Source organism: Fistularia commersonii, chromosome 34 (assembly GCF_037954325.1).
Source record: "Fistularia commersonii isolate RoL2024-O1a breed Wild chromosome 34, RoL_Fcom_v1.0, whole genome shotgun sequence".
NCBI lineage: Eukaryota > Metazoa > Chordata > Actinopteri > Syngnathiformes > Fistulariidae > Fistularia > Fistularia commersonii.
This window is the reverse complement of record NC_141317.1, coordinates 6,227,996-6,243,673: the sequence shown is the minus strand read 5'-3', so window position 1 is coordinate 6,243,673 and position 15,678 is coordinate 6,227,996. Positions and strand designations below refer to the sequence as shown.

Genomic DNA, 15,678 nt, shown 5'->3' with positions numbered 1-15,678 from the left:
CACTGTCTCTCCAAAGCCAGCTGGTTTCTGGCTGACTGGCTGGATCAATGGCTCATGTTGGACTGCAGCAGATGTGTGTGTTATCCACATGATCCATCCAACCTCATTATATAAGAGGATCTCCCAGCAGGTAATAGGCCATCTGTATGAAAAGTACACAGAGCACAGACATCAAATGGTCTGTTTCAGCTCAGCGCAAACATGTTACCATTTGGGCAGGAAGCTGGATTAGTTGATCAAATGTGTCTTCAGCGGGGGTTTTCGGGCGACTAGAACTTGCTAAAATGATGCCATTGTATTGGGCTTATCTTTACGCGAACCCTCGCCTGTGTCAAAGAACATGGAAGAGTAGTTATAATCAGATAGTGACCAATCCCATCTGCATTCTGCAAGATGCGCTGCTTTTTTTCTCTCGTGTAAATGTGCACAGGCATCTCTCTTAGGGAGACATTACTTCTCATGGAGAGTGATTATTGCCGTTAAAATGTGGAGAAAACATCACTGTTTCCTCTTGACCTTATCATTTTTAATGTGATGCAGGTTCAAATGTATCCCGTCTTGTTTTCCTTCCAGCTGTTCCCTTCAGGGGTCGCCATAGTGACTCCATCTAATCCTCTCCTCTGCATCCTGCTTTTCACACCAACTAACTTTATGTGCTTATTTACTACATCCATAAATCTCCTCTCTGGTCTTCCTCTAGGTCTCAAACAATATTCAAATGTATTCCATATATTCAAGCACCAGACATGAATCAAGCTCAATTTTTACCTGGAGCATGACAGTCATAGGACAGCTAATAAGTAGTTTAAAGAAAATTAATTGCCTTTGTCACAGATACAGGGGGTCCCTGTGTAAAAAAAAAAAAAATATATATATATATATATATATATATATATATATATACACATATATATATATATATATGTATATGCCTCATTTCCGCTGATTTAGAGCACAGCAGAAAAAAATGTCCAAATCTTTCCCCGTTCTCCCTCTATGTTTTATGGGGTGCAGCAATGTGTCTTAATGGGATCCAAAACCTTTATCTACACCATTGCCTTTTTATGATACATACTCAGATATTCAGTAAGCCTTGATATTTGGATCATGTATTAGAAAAAAAAGACCCTTGGGGGAAAAAAATGGTATTCCTACTGCTCTTACCGCTGATCTTTGATGTTTTCTGTGAACGGTGATGTCTGTGCTGAGTAAAGCACAAAGAGGGCTTTTTAAACTGAGTGATCAAAGTGTGAATTCCAAGCATGTCGAACCTGAATTGAGGTCTAGATACAAGAAAAGGTTAAGTGCATTGTTAACTCAGGTCCAGTATCCAGTAGAGTGTAGTGGCAACTTGAAGCCTCCAAATCACAATGATGTTGGACTTCACTGTAAATAAAGGAACGACTTCTATGAGGATTTAGTGTGGAATCAAAATGATTCACAAGCCACTAAGTCATTTTATTTTCAAGTAACACAAACTGGCCTGATGTATATACTTATTGGAAATTAGCTTTTGTCAAGAGTTTGGAGCCCAAACTACATCAGTATTACCCTAATAACCAAGTGACAGAGATCCAAAATATCTAAATATTTAACAGTCTGTGGCACTTAAAGAGATTGATTTACCCTTTTTCCACATTTTGCAGTTATTTTTTGTCATGTTTATTATTGACCTTGCAGATATGGAGTTACATTTTGGAGGAAAGGTAAATCGAGCACATAGGATGCGCTTTTTTTCATAATAACATCCCATTTTAAATCTCCTTGAGCGTTTCTCAATACACCATCTAGTGGATATTTTATGAAATAACATCTTTGAAGTCCAATCTATTTGCGGCAGGATAGGGAAATCCCAATGTTTTTCTTCTTCTAAGGTCATCAATGAAAATTGAAAACTAATGTTGAAATGTGCTTTGTACACTTTAAATAGTGGATGTGTGATTAATGGCATGAGTGTGACTGTCTGTCACAATGAATCCAAAATTAGAATTAACCCACAAGTTGCTTTACCAAAAAGGCAAGTTGTCCCCCGAAGCCAAATCTGTGTGAATGAATAGATTCACGGATACTGGTTTTTGAATAAAATATAGGGTAGCGTCAGTTGTCCTTGAATTAAAATGCAAGAAAAGTAAATCCATCAATGATATCTCACATGTACAGGAGGAAATTGTATTTATTTGTGGGCCAGAACAGAGCAACCAAAGGATGCAACTGATCAATCCTTTGGTCTACAACAACAACATCAGAAGAGAAAAAGCACAGAATGCCAGAGGCATAACATGTTGGAACTTACGTCTTCTTTATAGTTATGGTGTAATACTGTGCACTAATAACAGTAAAAAAGTGAAAGAGTGCAATGTTCAGTCAGACACATCACATGACCGTGGCTGTAAAAGTGCAGATCAATATCTTTGATCTCAAGTTGACTCACAAGATAACGAATGGCTTTTGGTTAAACACAGAATAATCAATTTAAGGGCAATTTCTTACGCAATTGTCCTTCTTGTAAGTTGGTTGATAAAACTCCCTCATTTGTACTTTTCATTAGAAGACTAATTTTTCCAAGTAGTAGAAAGAAGTAGCTTTTCATTGTGTTAAACACTTTTGAATATTCTGTTTGTTAAGCATGGACATTTGATTTAAAAAAATAGAAATGTAAAGTATCATGTAAACTATATACCAGTTGTATTTCCACCAAGGATGTAGGATAGTGATTGAAGTGCAAGACTTGCTGATGTCTCAGAAACACGATGCATTACTGAAGGTCAAGGTTAAGGTAATTTCTTCTATATGGAACTTTCATCATGCTCAGCTGGACAAAATAGTTTTTAACCACAACTTCATACCAATATTTGAAAGGACATATGCTAACTTCAGTGTTGACTAGGCATTTGATGGTTCCTGTTACTCAAATACTATCCAGAAAACACAAGGCACATATGGCCAATTGCACACAAACATTTATACATTCTGCCGGGTGGGTTATATTTCAAAAGTCAAAAGCTCTCATTATATTTGCTGTAATTCTGTTTTCAGATAACCCCAGGCTTCTACTGTGAGCCATTCGTACAGACTTTTTTGCCGTCCATTTTGCAAGTGAGAAGAAGAGGGATGCTTGTGGAGATTGGAAGAGTTTCTCTGCCCTTTTGGAAACCCGAATCCCGTATGAACCTTCATCCACTGCAGCAGCAGGAGCATGGGCATTACTCTAAATTGGTGAAATGATTTACATTCAATCAAGCAGGTGAGTCCAAGGTTAAGATGAGATATGAAGTATGAATTACTCTAAATAAGTAAATAAATGATTCCCTATAAAAGTGAAAAATTGTAATTCATTACCTGTCCTTCAGGTTCTTCTTGAGTGTACAAATGAATATGTCATACAAGAAGACGGCATACTGTCTCATGCCATAGCAAAACCAAATGAACAGTTCTGAAGTCTCTCTGAACAGCAACTCCAATCTGTGAGAGAAAAATAGAAACACCTTAGAAATGATATTGCCTTTTCTATTGTGACTAATGAGTCAATAGATTTCCGATGTCAAGGGACATGTTTTGGTTAACCGTAGATTAAATCAGTTGGTTTGGCAAATGGTTTAGGGTCACCTCAAAACTTGGCAAAATCCAGAAATTGCGCAATGTTTGATCATTTAATTGACGTTATTGTGTGATTACAATTAGTAGGGTTGATGCAGAGCGGCGTTGTGTTAAAAATTGTATCAGTTTCATGTGTTGTGAGTTTGTTTCGTTTTGTCTGGTATTTTAACCTGTATTGACTCTGGAGGACAGCGTAGAAGGAAAGCATCAGAGGCAAGAACAGATTGGATAGGAGTTTTGCAGGAAGTCCAAACATGCTGGTGTATATCATCAGGTTCTCCATCAGCACTATAAAAACAAAAATATATGTATAACTTTCTTTTTATGTATTTCACGCACAGGTTGAAAACCAAAAAAATAACTGATTAGCAAACAGTATTACATATGTGTGTATGTGTAAAAGCTTTACCGTTTTTCAAAGCGTCAAAAGGGAGTGGAGGTTCTTTAACTCTTTGTTTTTTAGCTGGTCTTTCACTGGAACTTATATTCTTCATGCAATTGTGGTCTTCGTAATATTTGAATTCAGGCGTCCGTTTCATTTTCAGCTCCTCTTTTCCATTGGGGGTTATCGGATGCGTCTGTGTTTTAGTTTGGTTGAAAATTTGCAGCCCTCGAGACACTTTGTCAATAATTAAGTCGGACACAAGCTCTGCAGAAGAGGAAGAGATGCAAAACAGAAAAATAAAATCATAGGCAGGATTGAGGCGACCAGCAAAGCAAATTGCAACATCTTCTTTGCTATAAATTTAGTGAGTAGAGGTTGGTTTTAGTTGACCCACCATTGTTCAGAAGAAAATTGAGAGTGTCTTTATAGCCATTGTCATAAGCCTTCTCCAAAGTCTGAACAGAAAGAAAAACAATAATTTTAAGAACTTCAAACATCCTCTCATTCCAGTTCTAGCTTTTCAATAGATGAGAAGAGTACAGTTTTATTCTCACTGGCAGTTAGTTTTTATCATTATTTCCTATTTGAATGCTTTAATTTGGCATTTTAGAGCCTGTTTAATGTGATGCTTTCACTTTTCAGAAGACTGAAGGTAGCGATACTCGTGTAGCTCAATACTCATGTGATGACCTTTTTTCAACCCCACATGGATTTCCCCATCTTACATGAAAAGGAGGTCCATTCAGCTGTGTATTTTAGTATGTGCGTGCAATATGTGAACAAGCCATTATATTTGGTAATACCGTTGATGAAATTAGACATACAGTTAGCACGGTGCTAATTTCATTACTTCTTGCGTTGACTTTCATATGTTACAAAGGGATAATTCAAGTCTCAACAAGTGGCGTGATAAACCTTAACATGCAAAAAATCTCACATTTTATGACCAAGAATCTAGCTTTGAGCTCTGCAAAAGGTAACAATGAGCTCAACTGGACTCCTGAATCAACAAAACCATTGAATAAAGATATTTATGATCATGTATTTTTAAAATGATCGATTACATCAGACCAATTTCTACTTTTTTCTTGTTATTTTCTTTTTTAATGAGCTATACATAGGTGCTTCAAAGTTCGGGGAAACCACATGAATGATCATTATAGACACAAGAAACTGACAATTTTTAATAAAGTTTTCTGTATTTGTTTACCATAACTAAATAGAAATTACATCTAGAATAAAAGAAACATTGCCACAGACTGATCTGAATGTAAAGCAGAGTACTAACCTCTAAAGCCAGGGGATAGAGAGCATTGAAGAACCTCAGGCTATTTACAAAATTTCCCTTCAGTGTGAGTCCGGTGATGACCATGTCAAACATGCAAGGTGTGTCTGCAGGACAGATGTCTATCTCTCCAGAGAAAGGAGACACTGTCAAAGTGTTGCTGTGGAGAGACAGCACTGGCTGCATCCCACTGAAGCCCCCATCCATATAATGCTGAAGGACCAGATCAGATCATAAACATTATTATACAGACCAAACAATGTGCTCAATGCAAGAATGCCATAAATTACTTACCACTCCATTGAAGGATGGGGGAAGCAAACCGCAGTACCCAGGCACAAAGCAGCTACATAGCAGAGCCTAAGGACAGTATGAAGATGATAGAAAGTGAACGGTTGCTTCAAGACCATGCGAGTTGTCTTTTCTCCTTTATGTGATTTCAGTATGTAATCCAATCTGAAAGATTACCCATGATCCAAACTCACTTGCACTACATCCTCTCTGGACTGGTACTCAGATGTCAGAATCTGCTTGCCATCAGTTAGACGAGTCATCGCCACACTCAGACGCCCATTGGCCTTTCGATGTGCATCAGACGGAATATGTTTGAGCAAAATAGTTTCTAGCCAGTGGAAAACATTGATTGAGGGGTTGAGGGGTCCAAGTGTAAAATTCTTCATCTGCTTGGCAAAATACAGCATCTCATCCCGCATTAAAACTGCAAAGAAGAAAAGTTTCAGTCAAACACCATGAAGACATGCCAGAGAAATAGATTTCGTACGTGAAGATCAAGCCACTTACTCGGGCTCATTTCACAAACCACAGCAGCTGCAACCAGAGAACCAGCTGAAGCGCCAAGAACGCACGGTGCCGTTTGCGGTATCCAAGGAGCATAAGTTAGTAAGCACTGGGCAACACCGAATTGGTACGTGGCCAGGAATCCAGATCCAGAGAAGGAGATGGATGGAGGACCTTCTCGAAGATGACATGTGGATATTTCTAAGACCATTTTCTCGGCTGTTACTTTTTTTTCTTCTTTTTTTTTAAAAACAATAAGCGAAAAGCATTGGTGGTGTTCCAAAAGAAAGAAGACCTGTTGGAGCTGGGGAAGGTCGGGATGACCAGCTCTAGCAAAGCGGTTTCACAAACAGTGTTTTTAAGCGAATGTCAATTCGACATACTTTATTGGTCATGCACATGTGACATACTGTAGCAGACAAAACTCCAACTGTCTTCGGGTCTGTTTCTAACCCTAAAAGCTAACATGGTACGCTTTTAGCTCCAATTTTATTTTTTCAACTGCCTTCCATGTGACACCATTAAATAACTTAAAAGCTCCAGATTTTTAAATGAAATATGAGTGGAAAATTCTGCATCAAAAAGGTTTTTACAAAAATGAATTACTCATAGGGATCAAATTATTTTTATGAATATAATTTTCTTTTAATGTTAATGTGTTTCATAATCACCACTAATACCAAAAAGAAGGATGCTATTTAGTTCCACCAGTAGAAGCATTGTGAAATTAATTTTTCTTCTCTTTGAGGTTGTTAATACTGAAAGTGTTTAATGTTAACAGACAGGCAGGCCTGCTCTGACAGAAAAGGAACAGTCTCGTCACGAAGAGCATAGCATTTCTGTTTCACACCGATTCATGCAAATCGGTCGTTTTTGCATTTTCACTACTGTGTTTTCTAGAATTATGAGTATGGATATATGATGACCGGAAAAACAGTTAATCTAATTTAATAGTTCAATAGTTCAATATGCCGCTGAAGAACTAAATATATGAATGAAATTATTCTTTCAGAAATCAAGGCACGAAAATAATGATGAAAAAAACATTGTGTAACTTGGAATTCTGATAATGAATCTTTATTGTGAGAAGCAGCAGAAACATTTACACTTTCAACTCGTTGCAGAATAACTACAACAACAATCGTCATCTAATCACTATTTACGAACTTGATCATGTAGCAAACAGAAACAAAAGTCTCCAACAAGACGTTCCCTTCTCGTACCTTTTAAAAACTCCACATTATACACATTTCAATTCCAATATAAAGTAATTGCCTCTTTCATTTGCAAAACTAATGAAAGTCCTGAGAAAGACAACCAGAGAGTTTGGAGTCATTGCGTATTGACATGATTGGCTTTCATAGTGTGCTCTTTTATTTATTTTTTCCATTATTCATTAGTGTTTATTCTGATCACCGCTAAGCATTGAATCAATTCGAAGCAAAAATCCACACGTGCCAGACTTAAAAGTGATTCACACAAAGAGTCAAGTTAGTTAGCCTGCATTAAAAATAACAAGGATTTTACGATCAAATCACATGTTTTCATCTGACGCATTTAAGGCATCTCGCCCAGCTTTTCTACCTCACTGGCGGACCAGTCGGAGAGGGTTCCGGGGTCGAACAATCGGGGGACATTTCAAAAACCTCATTACTCAGCTCATATGTGGGACTGCTCTCTGAAAATTCCTCATCCTGGGGTGGTGTGTGGCGTGGCGACTCAGGAGGATCAACCTGCCGTTTTCTCATGTCCAGTGGGGTTTTCAGAAACCTGTGAGGTGCAAAAAGTCAGACAGCAACTTTTAAGTGCCATGTCGCTGAGAGGAGAAGACAAACGCCAAAAAACAGCGACGGGGAAAAAAGACCTGAAGAGTAGTTTTTGTCCTCGCTCCTTCTTGATAATGTTGAGCTTGTAATAGTGCCGCAAAGCACGAGACATTTTCTCGTATGTCATATTGTTCCGATTCTACAAAGAAACATCCCAGATATCATCATGTCAGCCACGGGCGGCTTCTCTGGTTCATCTTGAAACCACGCAGACATGTTTGCTCACCTTGTGGTTTCCCCAGAGACGAGCCAATCCGTTCGGATCAACCACTCTGAACACTAGGCTGTCTTTGTCCTCCCATCGAATGTAGTCCTGGTAACGGTCGTCACACAGCAGCTGATACACATAGTCCCACAGAAGTCTGCACTCTGCTCACACACCACCATTGAACGATCAAGATGCACTGTTACACTCCCGGTAGCGATGTCAAACATAGCTTCATCTAATAGCATATTTGGAGTTTACGGACTTATAAGACGTGTAAGCTGCTCTTTATAATCTGTATTTTAATCTTTCGCCTAAATACAATGAACTCCTTAGAACAGATACAACATAAAATGGTTTATGTTTGGAGTAGCTATTTCAACTAATATGTTTTTATTTGGAACAGGGCTTTTTTATGCATAGGATGAACAAACAAATTTGTTTCGCTCGAAGAGTTGCCGATGACTGCGGTTTACTGCCGTGACGTCTTTGGGAAGTAACCCATTTCTTCCTGAATATTTGCATATTCAACTTTTTGTCAAAAAAATATTAGAAATAAGCACACCACCACCTGGCAAGCGTCCATTTGCTCTGTTCACGGGGCTCCTGGGCTTTTCCCATCTCGAAAGATTTAGAGGCTCCTGGGTGGCATCTTGTTGGGTTTCAGGTGGAAGGGGATCTCGTTTTGGGAGCGTCGAAGACACGGCTGCTTCGACGCCTAAGGGACAAAAGAGTTAAAGGTTAAAAGAGTGTTTCTGTACCAACCAAAAGCATTTAGGAAGTGGCATTTAAAGCGGAACATGAGCTCTGGCTCACTGGGTGCTGAAGCTGGTGACCATGAAGTGATGACAGAGAGAGAGAAACCGGGAGAGGATTTGGGAGAACTTAAAGAGCCCTGAACTGAAAGCAAAAGTATTTGTATATCTCTATTAAGTTTAGCGGGAGGGACTTTGTCACTGTAAAATCATAGATGTCCAGGTGGTGAGGGCAGGAAAAGTTGTCCTGAGTACAAAGCGAGTAACTTTTATGCTGACCATTAGAAGAATGTGAGTTTGTATTGTTGTTCTTTGGAGTAAATCACTAGAAGCAAAAGCTACATCTCGTATCTGTCCATATTGTTAATAATAATATTATTAATATGACGCAAGCCACAAGCATTCATTCGTCATTGTTTTTCACTTCACTTTTGCCATCTATTTTAAAACTTCCACAAGAGCAATCTGATACTTCAGGCAGTTCTTTCAAAGCTGGTCCGTAAACTTATGAGAAGGGAGAGTGGGATATTTAGTTGACATTAAGAATCATGAACACTAAGCACTGGCGTCAACTGATAAAGATAAATGCTTAATATTAGCTTCAAAGTTTGCATCTAAACCCCTGATCCCTAAAAGCAGCGAGCTGGATTTCTTAAATGGTTTCACTTTCATGTGCTCAAGTCACTGAAGGGGAGATATTCAACAGACTAACCAGGACAAACTAAAGCAACAGACGCAGCTGTAGTAAGGCTGTAACAGAAACAGGCTTTAGATACATCAAAACTGTGCAATAATGTAACAAAAACGTTATTTATTCAGAAAATGCAAACGGATATATGTTTCATGGGTTTCAGGGGTCACGGTCTTTGTCTCTAAACATGGCAAATACAGCAGATTGTATTCCGCACCTGGAGAGTTGCTGGTGGCGGACAGCTGGTGCTGCGCCACCTTTTGAGGGTGACTGCGATGGCAAGCTGTGTTTGGGGTGGGGGACGTAGCCACGGGACTAAGCGCAGCACTCCTCTGCTGTCTCACGCATCGTAATATCTCATAGAGAACATCGCCTGCGGAGGAGCAGAGAAACTATATGGATTAAGCAGCGGAAGGGTTTCAGATTAAGTACATTTACCTGATTTTGCTTCTACCTGAATTTGGGCAACGGTGTCTGAAATCTTCTTTGGTTAATAGACACAAGGCTCTGCCATTCATCTGAAAGCGGCCTTTCTCCGGAGGCCTCAGTGCATATTCCTTCTGTGCCCAGTGGAGCCAGTGGGCAACGTCATCCTTATCCCACAAAGACGGGTTTATTCCTAGATGCCACGAGCATAAATAAAATCCAACAGTTTAAAGTGTGGATTTGGGTGGTTACAGAACTCAATTTTGACAGAATGTGGGCAACGTACGCAGTCGTCCTGGAAGACGCCACAAATCATCCTGAGTGGAAGGGGTCACTCGAGGAAGCTGAGCAGGAAGAGACTGGTGGCCGATGGGAGGAACACATGCTTGCTCTCGACATATTTCAAGGGAGCTGTTGTGTTCTTCTTCTTCTTCCTGTGAAAGAACAAAAGTAGATTATTCACAAAGCCTTTGCGTTATCAGAGTCATATTGATAGACATGTTTGTTTGTTTTTTTAATAAAGCAGAGGTTACCTTAACCAAAGGAGTCTGGGAATCGTCCTCCATAGATGAAGACTTCAGCCGAAATGAAAGCACAGTAAATTCCTCTTGTTATCCGAACTAACGTCTGAACGCCATCCGAGTTGGAACACGCTCCCCTGAATTTGATTTATCTGTATTTTACTTTTTTTTTTTGGCTTTTTGGAAGGCTGAAACTCACTTTCCATGAAGTAAATGCATTCCCTTTTCGAATCTTCCGGGAAATGAAAACGAAAGAAAGCGAATCCCCGCCAGTTGGGGGGAGGAGGAGGAGGAGGAGAAGGAGGAGGCGGGTGTCACTCACTGGCTGATTGGATGCAGAAATTCAAGAGAGGACATTTCCAAATATATTTCTGTGGCGCTGCGTGCTTGAGCAACAAACCTAAATGGCTGTGTCATTCTTTACTTCCATTTTTCTATCTCCCACGCAAAACAATGACCTGATGATTTGTATCCGGAGATTTTGCTTTTTTATCAACGCGTTGAACACCTGCGCACGGAGGAGGAAAACAACGGGGCTGGTGTTTGTTGTTTATGTCGCGCCTTCCTACTACAGTCCCAAGTCATAGTTCCTGCTTCTGCTGGCCAAGTTGCCAGATTGGAAAGGTTTCCGTCCTGGGGGATCGCGATAGAAACTGAGCTGCTTTTGTCCCTCTGTTTATTTTATTTTATATAACATACACATGTTATTTCATGAACAAACTATCAATCAATTGACATCAATATCTTGTGTTTTGACAGCAGACTTCTCAATCATATTGGCAAATAACATAATAATAACAATCAAAATAACAACAATTGCAATAATAATGTAAAAATGATTACAATGATAATAACAATAGGCATTTAGGGACTGAGAGAGATGTGAAGATGTTGAGTATCTCTTTGGGAATGAAGAAGATGGATAGATCAGGAATGAGGCCATCAGAGGGACAGCACATGTTAGATGTTTCAGAAAGAAAGTCAGACGCCAGACTGAGATGGGTTGGTAATGGACAGAAAACATACCTCTTCACCAAGCACTCAGCCCCCACCCCCAAGCCCGGAAAAAAAAGGATGAAATGAATGTATGTATGCATATGGTTCTGAGATGGCTATTTGGTAGAGTGGTCCCTTTTGACTTCCGACTACTGGTACTTCGGATCTTTGGTGACTGAATTGCACTTTTTGCAAGTCGCTTTTGATAAAACCGTCTGCCAAATGACTGTAATGTAATGTAATATACAGAGGAGGGAGATTGAATTTATCGGTAAAAGGATGCTGGAGGAGGAACTGCCAGGCAGGAGGCCGACGGGAGGACCAAAGAAAATGAAAATGTATGGATGGAGGAAAAGAGGTCATTAAGTAAGTTGATGTGGGAGAAGAGGCTACAGAGAATAGGCTGAGATGGAGGAGGGGAAATCCGACAGGAAAAGAAAAAGAAGAAGGCAGTGAGTGGCTGCAGTTAAAGGGTGAAGCACTTCCTCAACAAACATTGAATTGTATTGTGCGAATCAATACAACCTCTCTCTCTCTCTCTCTCTCTCTCTCTCTCTCTCTCTCTTCTCTCTTTCTCTCTCTCTCTCTCTACACATATTCACAACTAAACCACATTCACACACACACACACACACACACACACACACACACACACACACACACACACACACACACACACACACACACACACACACATACACACACACACACTCACGTACTCCACAGACTCCAAACTGTGGACTCTGCCACAAGCTATTATGCTCCATAATGACTCTGACAGTTGTCTGTGCAGGTTTTCGGTCATCCAGGTCATGGTGAATCCTTTTCTAAATCTTCTTGTCGTAGCAACTGGACTTGAATATCTTCACTTGTAGACATTTCACCCAAAAAAGCCTTTTCAGTTCTGAAAAGAGAGGCTTTTTCTGACACTTCTTTTTTTTTTTTTTGTAACTTTGTACACATTTCCTAATGCGCTTAACTCTTTATGGTTATGTAATATTTATCACACAAAATCAATTACATTCTAAATCTTTGTATCTTGTTATTCTTCTGCAATACACACATCTGTAGATCTACTAAAATATTTGATATAACTTGTTACTTGGTATGTATATAGTTTTATTTCATTTTTAATTTTTATTGTTATCTTTTACATTATCACCTATCATGATGTGCATAGTTTGTTTTAACTCATGCAATGTTGCTGTAACTTGGCTGTGAGTTGTGTTTTTTTATTAAATTTGAATTCAAAATCAATTTGCTCACTAACTTGACGATTACACTAATAACAAAACTTTTATACGTAGAGGTTCAATATGATTTCAAGCAGGCTTTTGAAGATGTGGGTTTATTAAATAATAATTGAGTATGACCCACTGGCTGAGAAATGTTGTGAGATGTTCAACATCTTTCAAAGAAGGTCTTTAGGATCTGTGGAAATTTCTCATATTTATGTTTCGACTGGGCTGGTAAATGTTTACAAAACCTGGCAACCCCGCGCGCGGTACCAGGAAGTAAAATAAAACTAGGCCAAACCAGGAAGTGGGTGCGACTTGAAGTTGTCGTGTTGTACAGAGACGCAACGGGTACGTCTTGCATAAGGAAACGGGACCGAACTATGTTGTAGATCACAAATTACAATATCGATCAAAGTTTATCAACTCACAGTGTTTTTAGCAAATGTTGGTCAAAATGTGTCGAGTGTTAAGTTAAGGCTTGGGGACACTCGAGTTCTACTAAGTTCCTCCTGCCTTGTTTCAGGATGAGTGACGTAATTCAATCTTACAACGAGGTTTCATAGTACAGTATTTAGGAAAAAAAAAAGTTTCAGCGTCTTTTTTGTGAAAATAAATTTTTTCGATGACCATCTTTATTCGAAAAAACGAGGCAACTACTTCAAAAGTTTTATCAGTCTGTACTAAATTTAGCACACAATGCCTAAAATTTACTGGTGGATATTTAAAGGTCAGAAACCATTCAATTTACTCTCATTCAATTGAGGACTCAAAGTGTGCATCTCAGCAGCTCAGTTGTGATCGCTTCACTTTAGTTTATAGTATAGTTATCATAGTATATCAGACAAATAGTATAGTTTTGCAAATATTGTACTTTTGAGTTGCTGTGGCATTACATTTATGTATTACTACTTTAGTGCAATATAGCTGATGAATTGGCATTTGTTTTTATTCATGTTATCTAGAGATGTGGGCTGAAAAACTTGGGAAGCAGTTAGGTCACCCAACCTTATCTGTGACAGGATGGCTGGTCAATAAGTTCCTTTCAGTGGGTAACCGGGCCCTTGAAGAGAATACTGTAAGGATTTGTGGGATTGAGCCTGAGGACACAGTGCTGGAACTGGGTCATGGGCCAGGTCTTGGTCTCCAGCATGCAATCAAACTGTTAACAAAACCCACAGGTCATCTTATTGGGGTGGATTATTCAGAGTACATGCACCAGGTGAGTGTGAACACATTCAGAGGTTTGCTTGTATGGGATAAGAAAAACAAATGTTTCTCTTCTCCTGAATGGAAGATGATTTGTGTGTGGGTTTGTTTTGTTTTTCCCTCTCAAAGTTGGCGAAGAAACGTATGAAGGAGTTTATTGTCAGTGGGAAAGTGACTTTACACCACTGTAGTGTCGCAGCAATGCCTCTTGCAGAAAACACAGTGGATAAAGTTTTTCACTGTAACTGCTACTACTTCTGGCCTGACCTTCATGAAGCAGCTGCAGAGATTCACAGAGTAATGAAACCAGGTAATTAATGATTTAACAATATAATTATGCCTAAGGTAATCTCATGTTTTAAGAATTTCATCTTTCATCAGCTTTTTTTATTGTTGTTTTTGTTTTGATGACACCAAGGTTCTCTCAATATATTTCCTCCTCTTGATTCTCAAAGGAAGTCTGATGGTTACCTCGCTGAGACACTCCATTTTAGCTTCATTGGCAGCAAAGCGTGTTATTCCAGGGGAGAACTGGAGGCCAGAGACCTACATGGCGGCTTTGAAAGAATCTGGATTTATTGATGTCAAAATGGAAGATAAAAAATTGGTACATGACACATTTCAGGTGGTATATGCCATAGCTGCAAAATGATTAATGAACAGATTATAAGCCAAAACCTGTGAGTATGAGGCCCAGTTTGATGTTATGTATGTTTGCACTAGCTTTTTTTATGCTGCACCGTACAAATGGTATTTCTGCAAGCTTATTAACTGAGACTTGATTTTCCTGTCGACTGGAACTTTTTTCAAATAAAGGTCATATATAGAAAATCATTCTTCCTTGATTAGGAATGAAAAGTTCCGGTCATCGACTGAAAATGGCATTGCTACCAAAGGATTTGTAAACATCAACACAACCATAGTTTAAGACCGGGCATTATTAATCCAGTTGCTATTGGTCCTTTTGTAATTATGATAATGTATTTGGACTTCCTTACATTTAATAGTACAACTGAGATATCCCAATATTTCCCTTTTAACTATTTGAAGATGTGAAAAAAAAAGACCATTTCGCCACAAATTGTTTCATTAAAGTGAAATGAATCCAACATAATGTAGTGGATTGATAAATAGAGGCAGAAGATGTTATCTTTCAGTCAGATATGCATACATTCAGCTACACACAGGGGCTCTCTCAAGCAGAGCGCCCGTTTCACCAAAGCATGAGGTTAGCCTTGAAAAACCATAAAAACAACAGAAAACAACCAAAACCATGAATCTGCACATTATTTTAATAGCTTAGAATTATGATGACAGGTGTGTTTATGCTGGGCAGCAGCATTTATAGGCCATCACTTATTTTCATTTCCACATTTATGTTTCGAATCAACATTAATTTGAAAAGCTGTAATGCATGATTATGATATTGGCATCAGTTGACAAAGTATAATTATATATGGCAGCATCACGGCAGCGATATTCACTGTACCATGCTCATGTCTAAAATACAATGTATATACTAACCTGTGTATTATTTTAATAGCTTAGTATTGAAAGCACAATCACAGCATATGTATACATGGCACAAGGCCCAGTTTATACAAACCCAATTGTATTTGACATTTTTTATGTATGTATATATGCATTCACATAAAAATAAAAACATATAAAATATATGTATGTATGTATGTATGCATGTATGTATGTATGTTTTTATACACATATGTACCACTATTCTTTAAATTTCAT

At 38.7% G+C, this 15,678-nt stretch overlaps 3 protein-coding genes across 4 annotated transcripts; 1 reads left to right on the top strand and 2 right to left on the bottom strand.

The window, feature by feature from the left end:
- Positions 1-2,167: 2,167 nt before the first annotated feature.
- Positions 2,168-6,331, bottom strand: pnpla1 (patatin-like phospholipase domain containing 1). Its single transcript, XM_086141742.1, has 9 exons — positions 6,069-6,331; positions 5,753-5,985; positions 5,562-5,627; positions 5,271-5,480; positions 4,377-4,437; positions 4,007-4,246; positions 3,768-3,885; positions 3,340-3,462; positions 2,168-3,208 (listed from the first exon to the last, which is right to left on the bottom strand). Exons 1-9 carry the CDS (start codon positions 6,274-6,276, stop codon positions 3,010-3,012), a joined length of 1,458 nt encoding a protein of 485 aa, XP_085997868.1. The 5' UTR covers positions 6,277-6,331; the 3' UTR covers positions 2,168-3,009.
- Positions 6,332-7,436: 1,105 nt separating this feature from the next.
- Positions 7,437-11,068, bottom strand: etv7 (ETS variant transcription factor 7). The gene is made up of 8 exons (XM_086141574.1): positions 10,502-11,068; positions 10,255-10,402; positions 9,997-10,161; positions 9,760-9,915; positions 8,668-8,814; positions 8,118-8,260; positions 7,930-8,030; positions 7,437-7,835 (listed from the first exon to the last, which is right to left on the bottom strand). Exons 1-8 carry the CDS (start codon positions 10,532-10,534, stop codon positions 7,646-7,648), a joined length of 1,083 nt encoding a protein of 360 aa, XP_085997700.1. The 5' UTR covers positions 10,535-11,068; the 3' UTR covers positions 7,437-7,645.
- A 1,955-nt stretch (positions 11,069-13,023) lies between these two features.
- LOC147214399 (uncharacterized) lies at positions 13,024-15,605 on the top strand. 2 transcript variants are annotated; one of them, XM_086141229.1, is made up of 4 exons: positions 13,024-13,071; positions 13,686-13,942; positions 14,059-14,239; positions 14,385-15,605. In XM_086141229.1, the coding sequence occupies exons 2-4, from the start codon at positions 13,688-13,690 to the stop codon at positions 14,579-14,581; spliced, it is 633 nt and encodes a 210-aa protein (XP_085997355.1). In that variant the 5' UTR covers positions 13,024-13,071; positions 13,686-13,687; the 3' UTR covers positions 14,582-15,605. The 2 variants fall into 2 exon arrangements, with proteins under 2 accessions (XP_085997355.1, XP_085997354.1); XM_086141228.1 differs by lacking the exon at positions 13,024-13,071 and adding an exon at positions 13,148-13,450.
- Positions 15,606-15,678: the final 73 nt, after the last annotated feature.

Bases quoted from the DNA above. Each gene is read 5' to 3' on its own strand.
- pnpla1 (XM_086141742.1), bottom strand. From the start codon at position 6,276: ATGGTCTTAGAAATATCCACATGTCATCTTCGAGAAGGTCCTCCATCC. The intron at 3,463-3,767 runs GTTAAAATACCA...TTTCTCTCACAG, and splicing joins GTCCTCCAGAGTCAATACAG to ATTGGAGTTGCTGTTCAGAG. The intron at 3,209-3,339 runs GTAATGAATTAC...TCACCAATTTAG, and splicing joins AAGAAGAACCTGAAGGACAG to AGTAATGCCCATGCTCCTGC.
- etv7 (XM_086141574.1), bottom strand. From the start codon at position 10,534: ATGGAGGACGATTCCCAGACTCCTTTGGTTAAG. The intron at 9,916-9,996 runs GTAGAAGCAAAA...GCTCCTCCGCAG, and splicing joins ACACCGTTGCCCAAATTCAG to GCGATGTTCTCTATGAGATA. The intron at 8,261-8,667 runs GTGGTGGTGTGC...GTGTGTGAGCAG, and splicing joins AGCAAATGGACGCTTGCCAG to AGTGCAGACTTCTGTGGGAC.
- LOC147214399 (XM_086141228.1), top strand. From the start codon at position 13,420: ATGCCTAAAATTTACTGGTGGATATTTAAAG. The intron at 13,451-13,685 runs GTCAGAAACCAT...CATGTTATCTAG, and splicing joins TTACTGGTGGATATTTAAAG to AGATGTGGGCTGAAAAACTT. The intron at 14,240-14,384 runs GTAATTAATGAT...TGATTCTCAAAG, and splicing joins TCACAGAGTAATGAAACCAG to GAAGTCTGATGGTTACCTCG.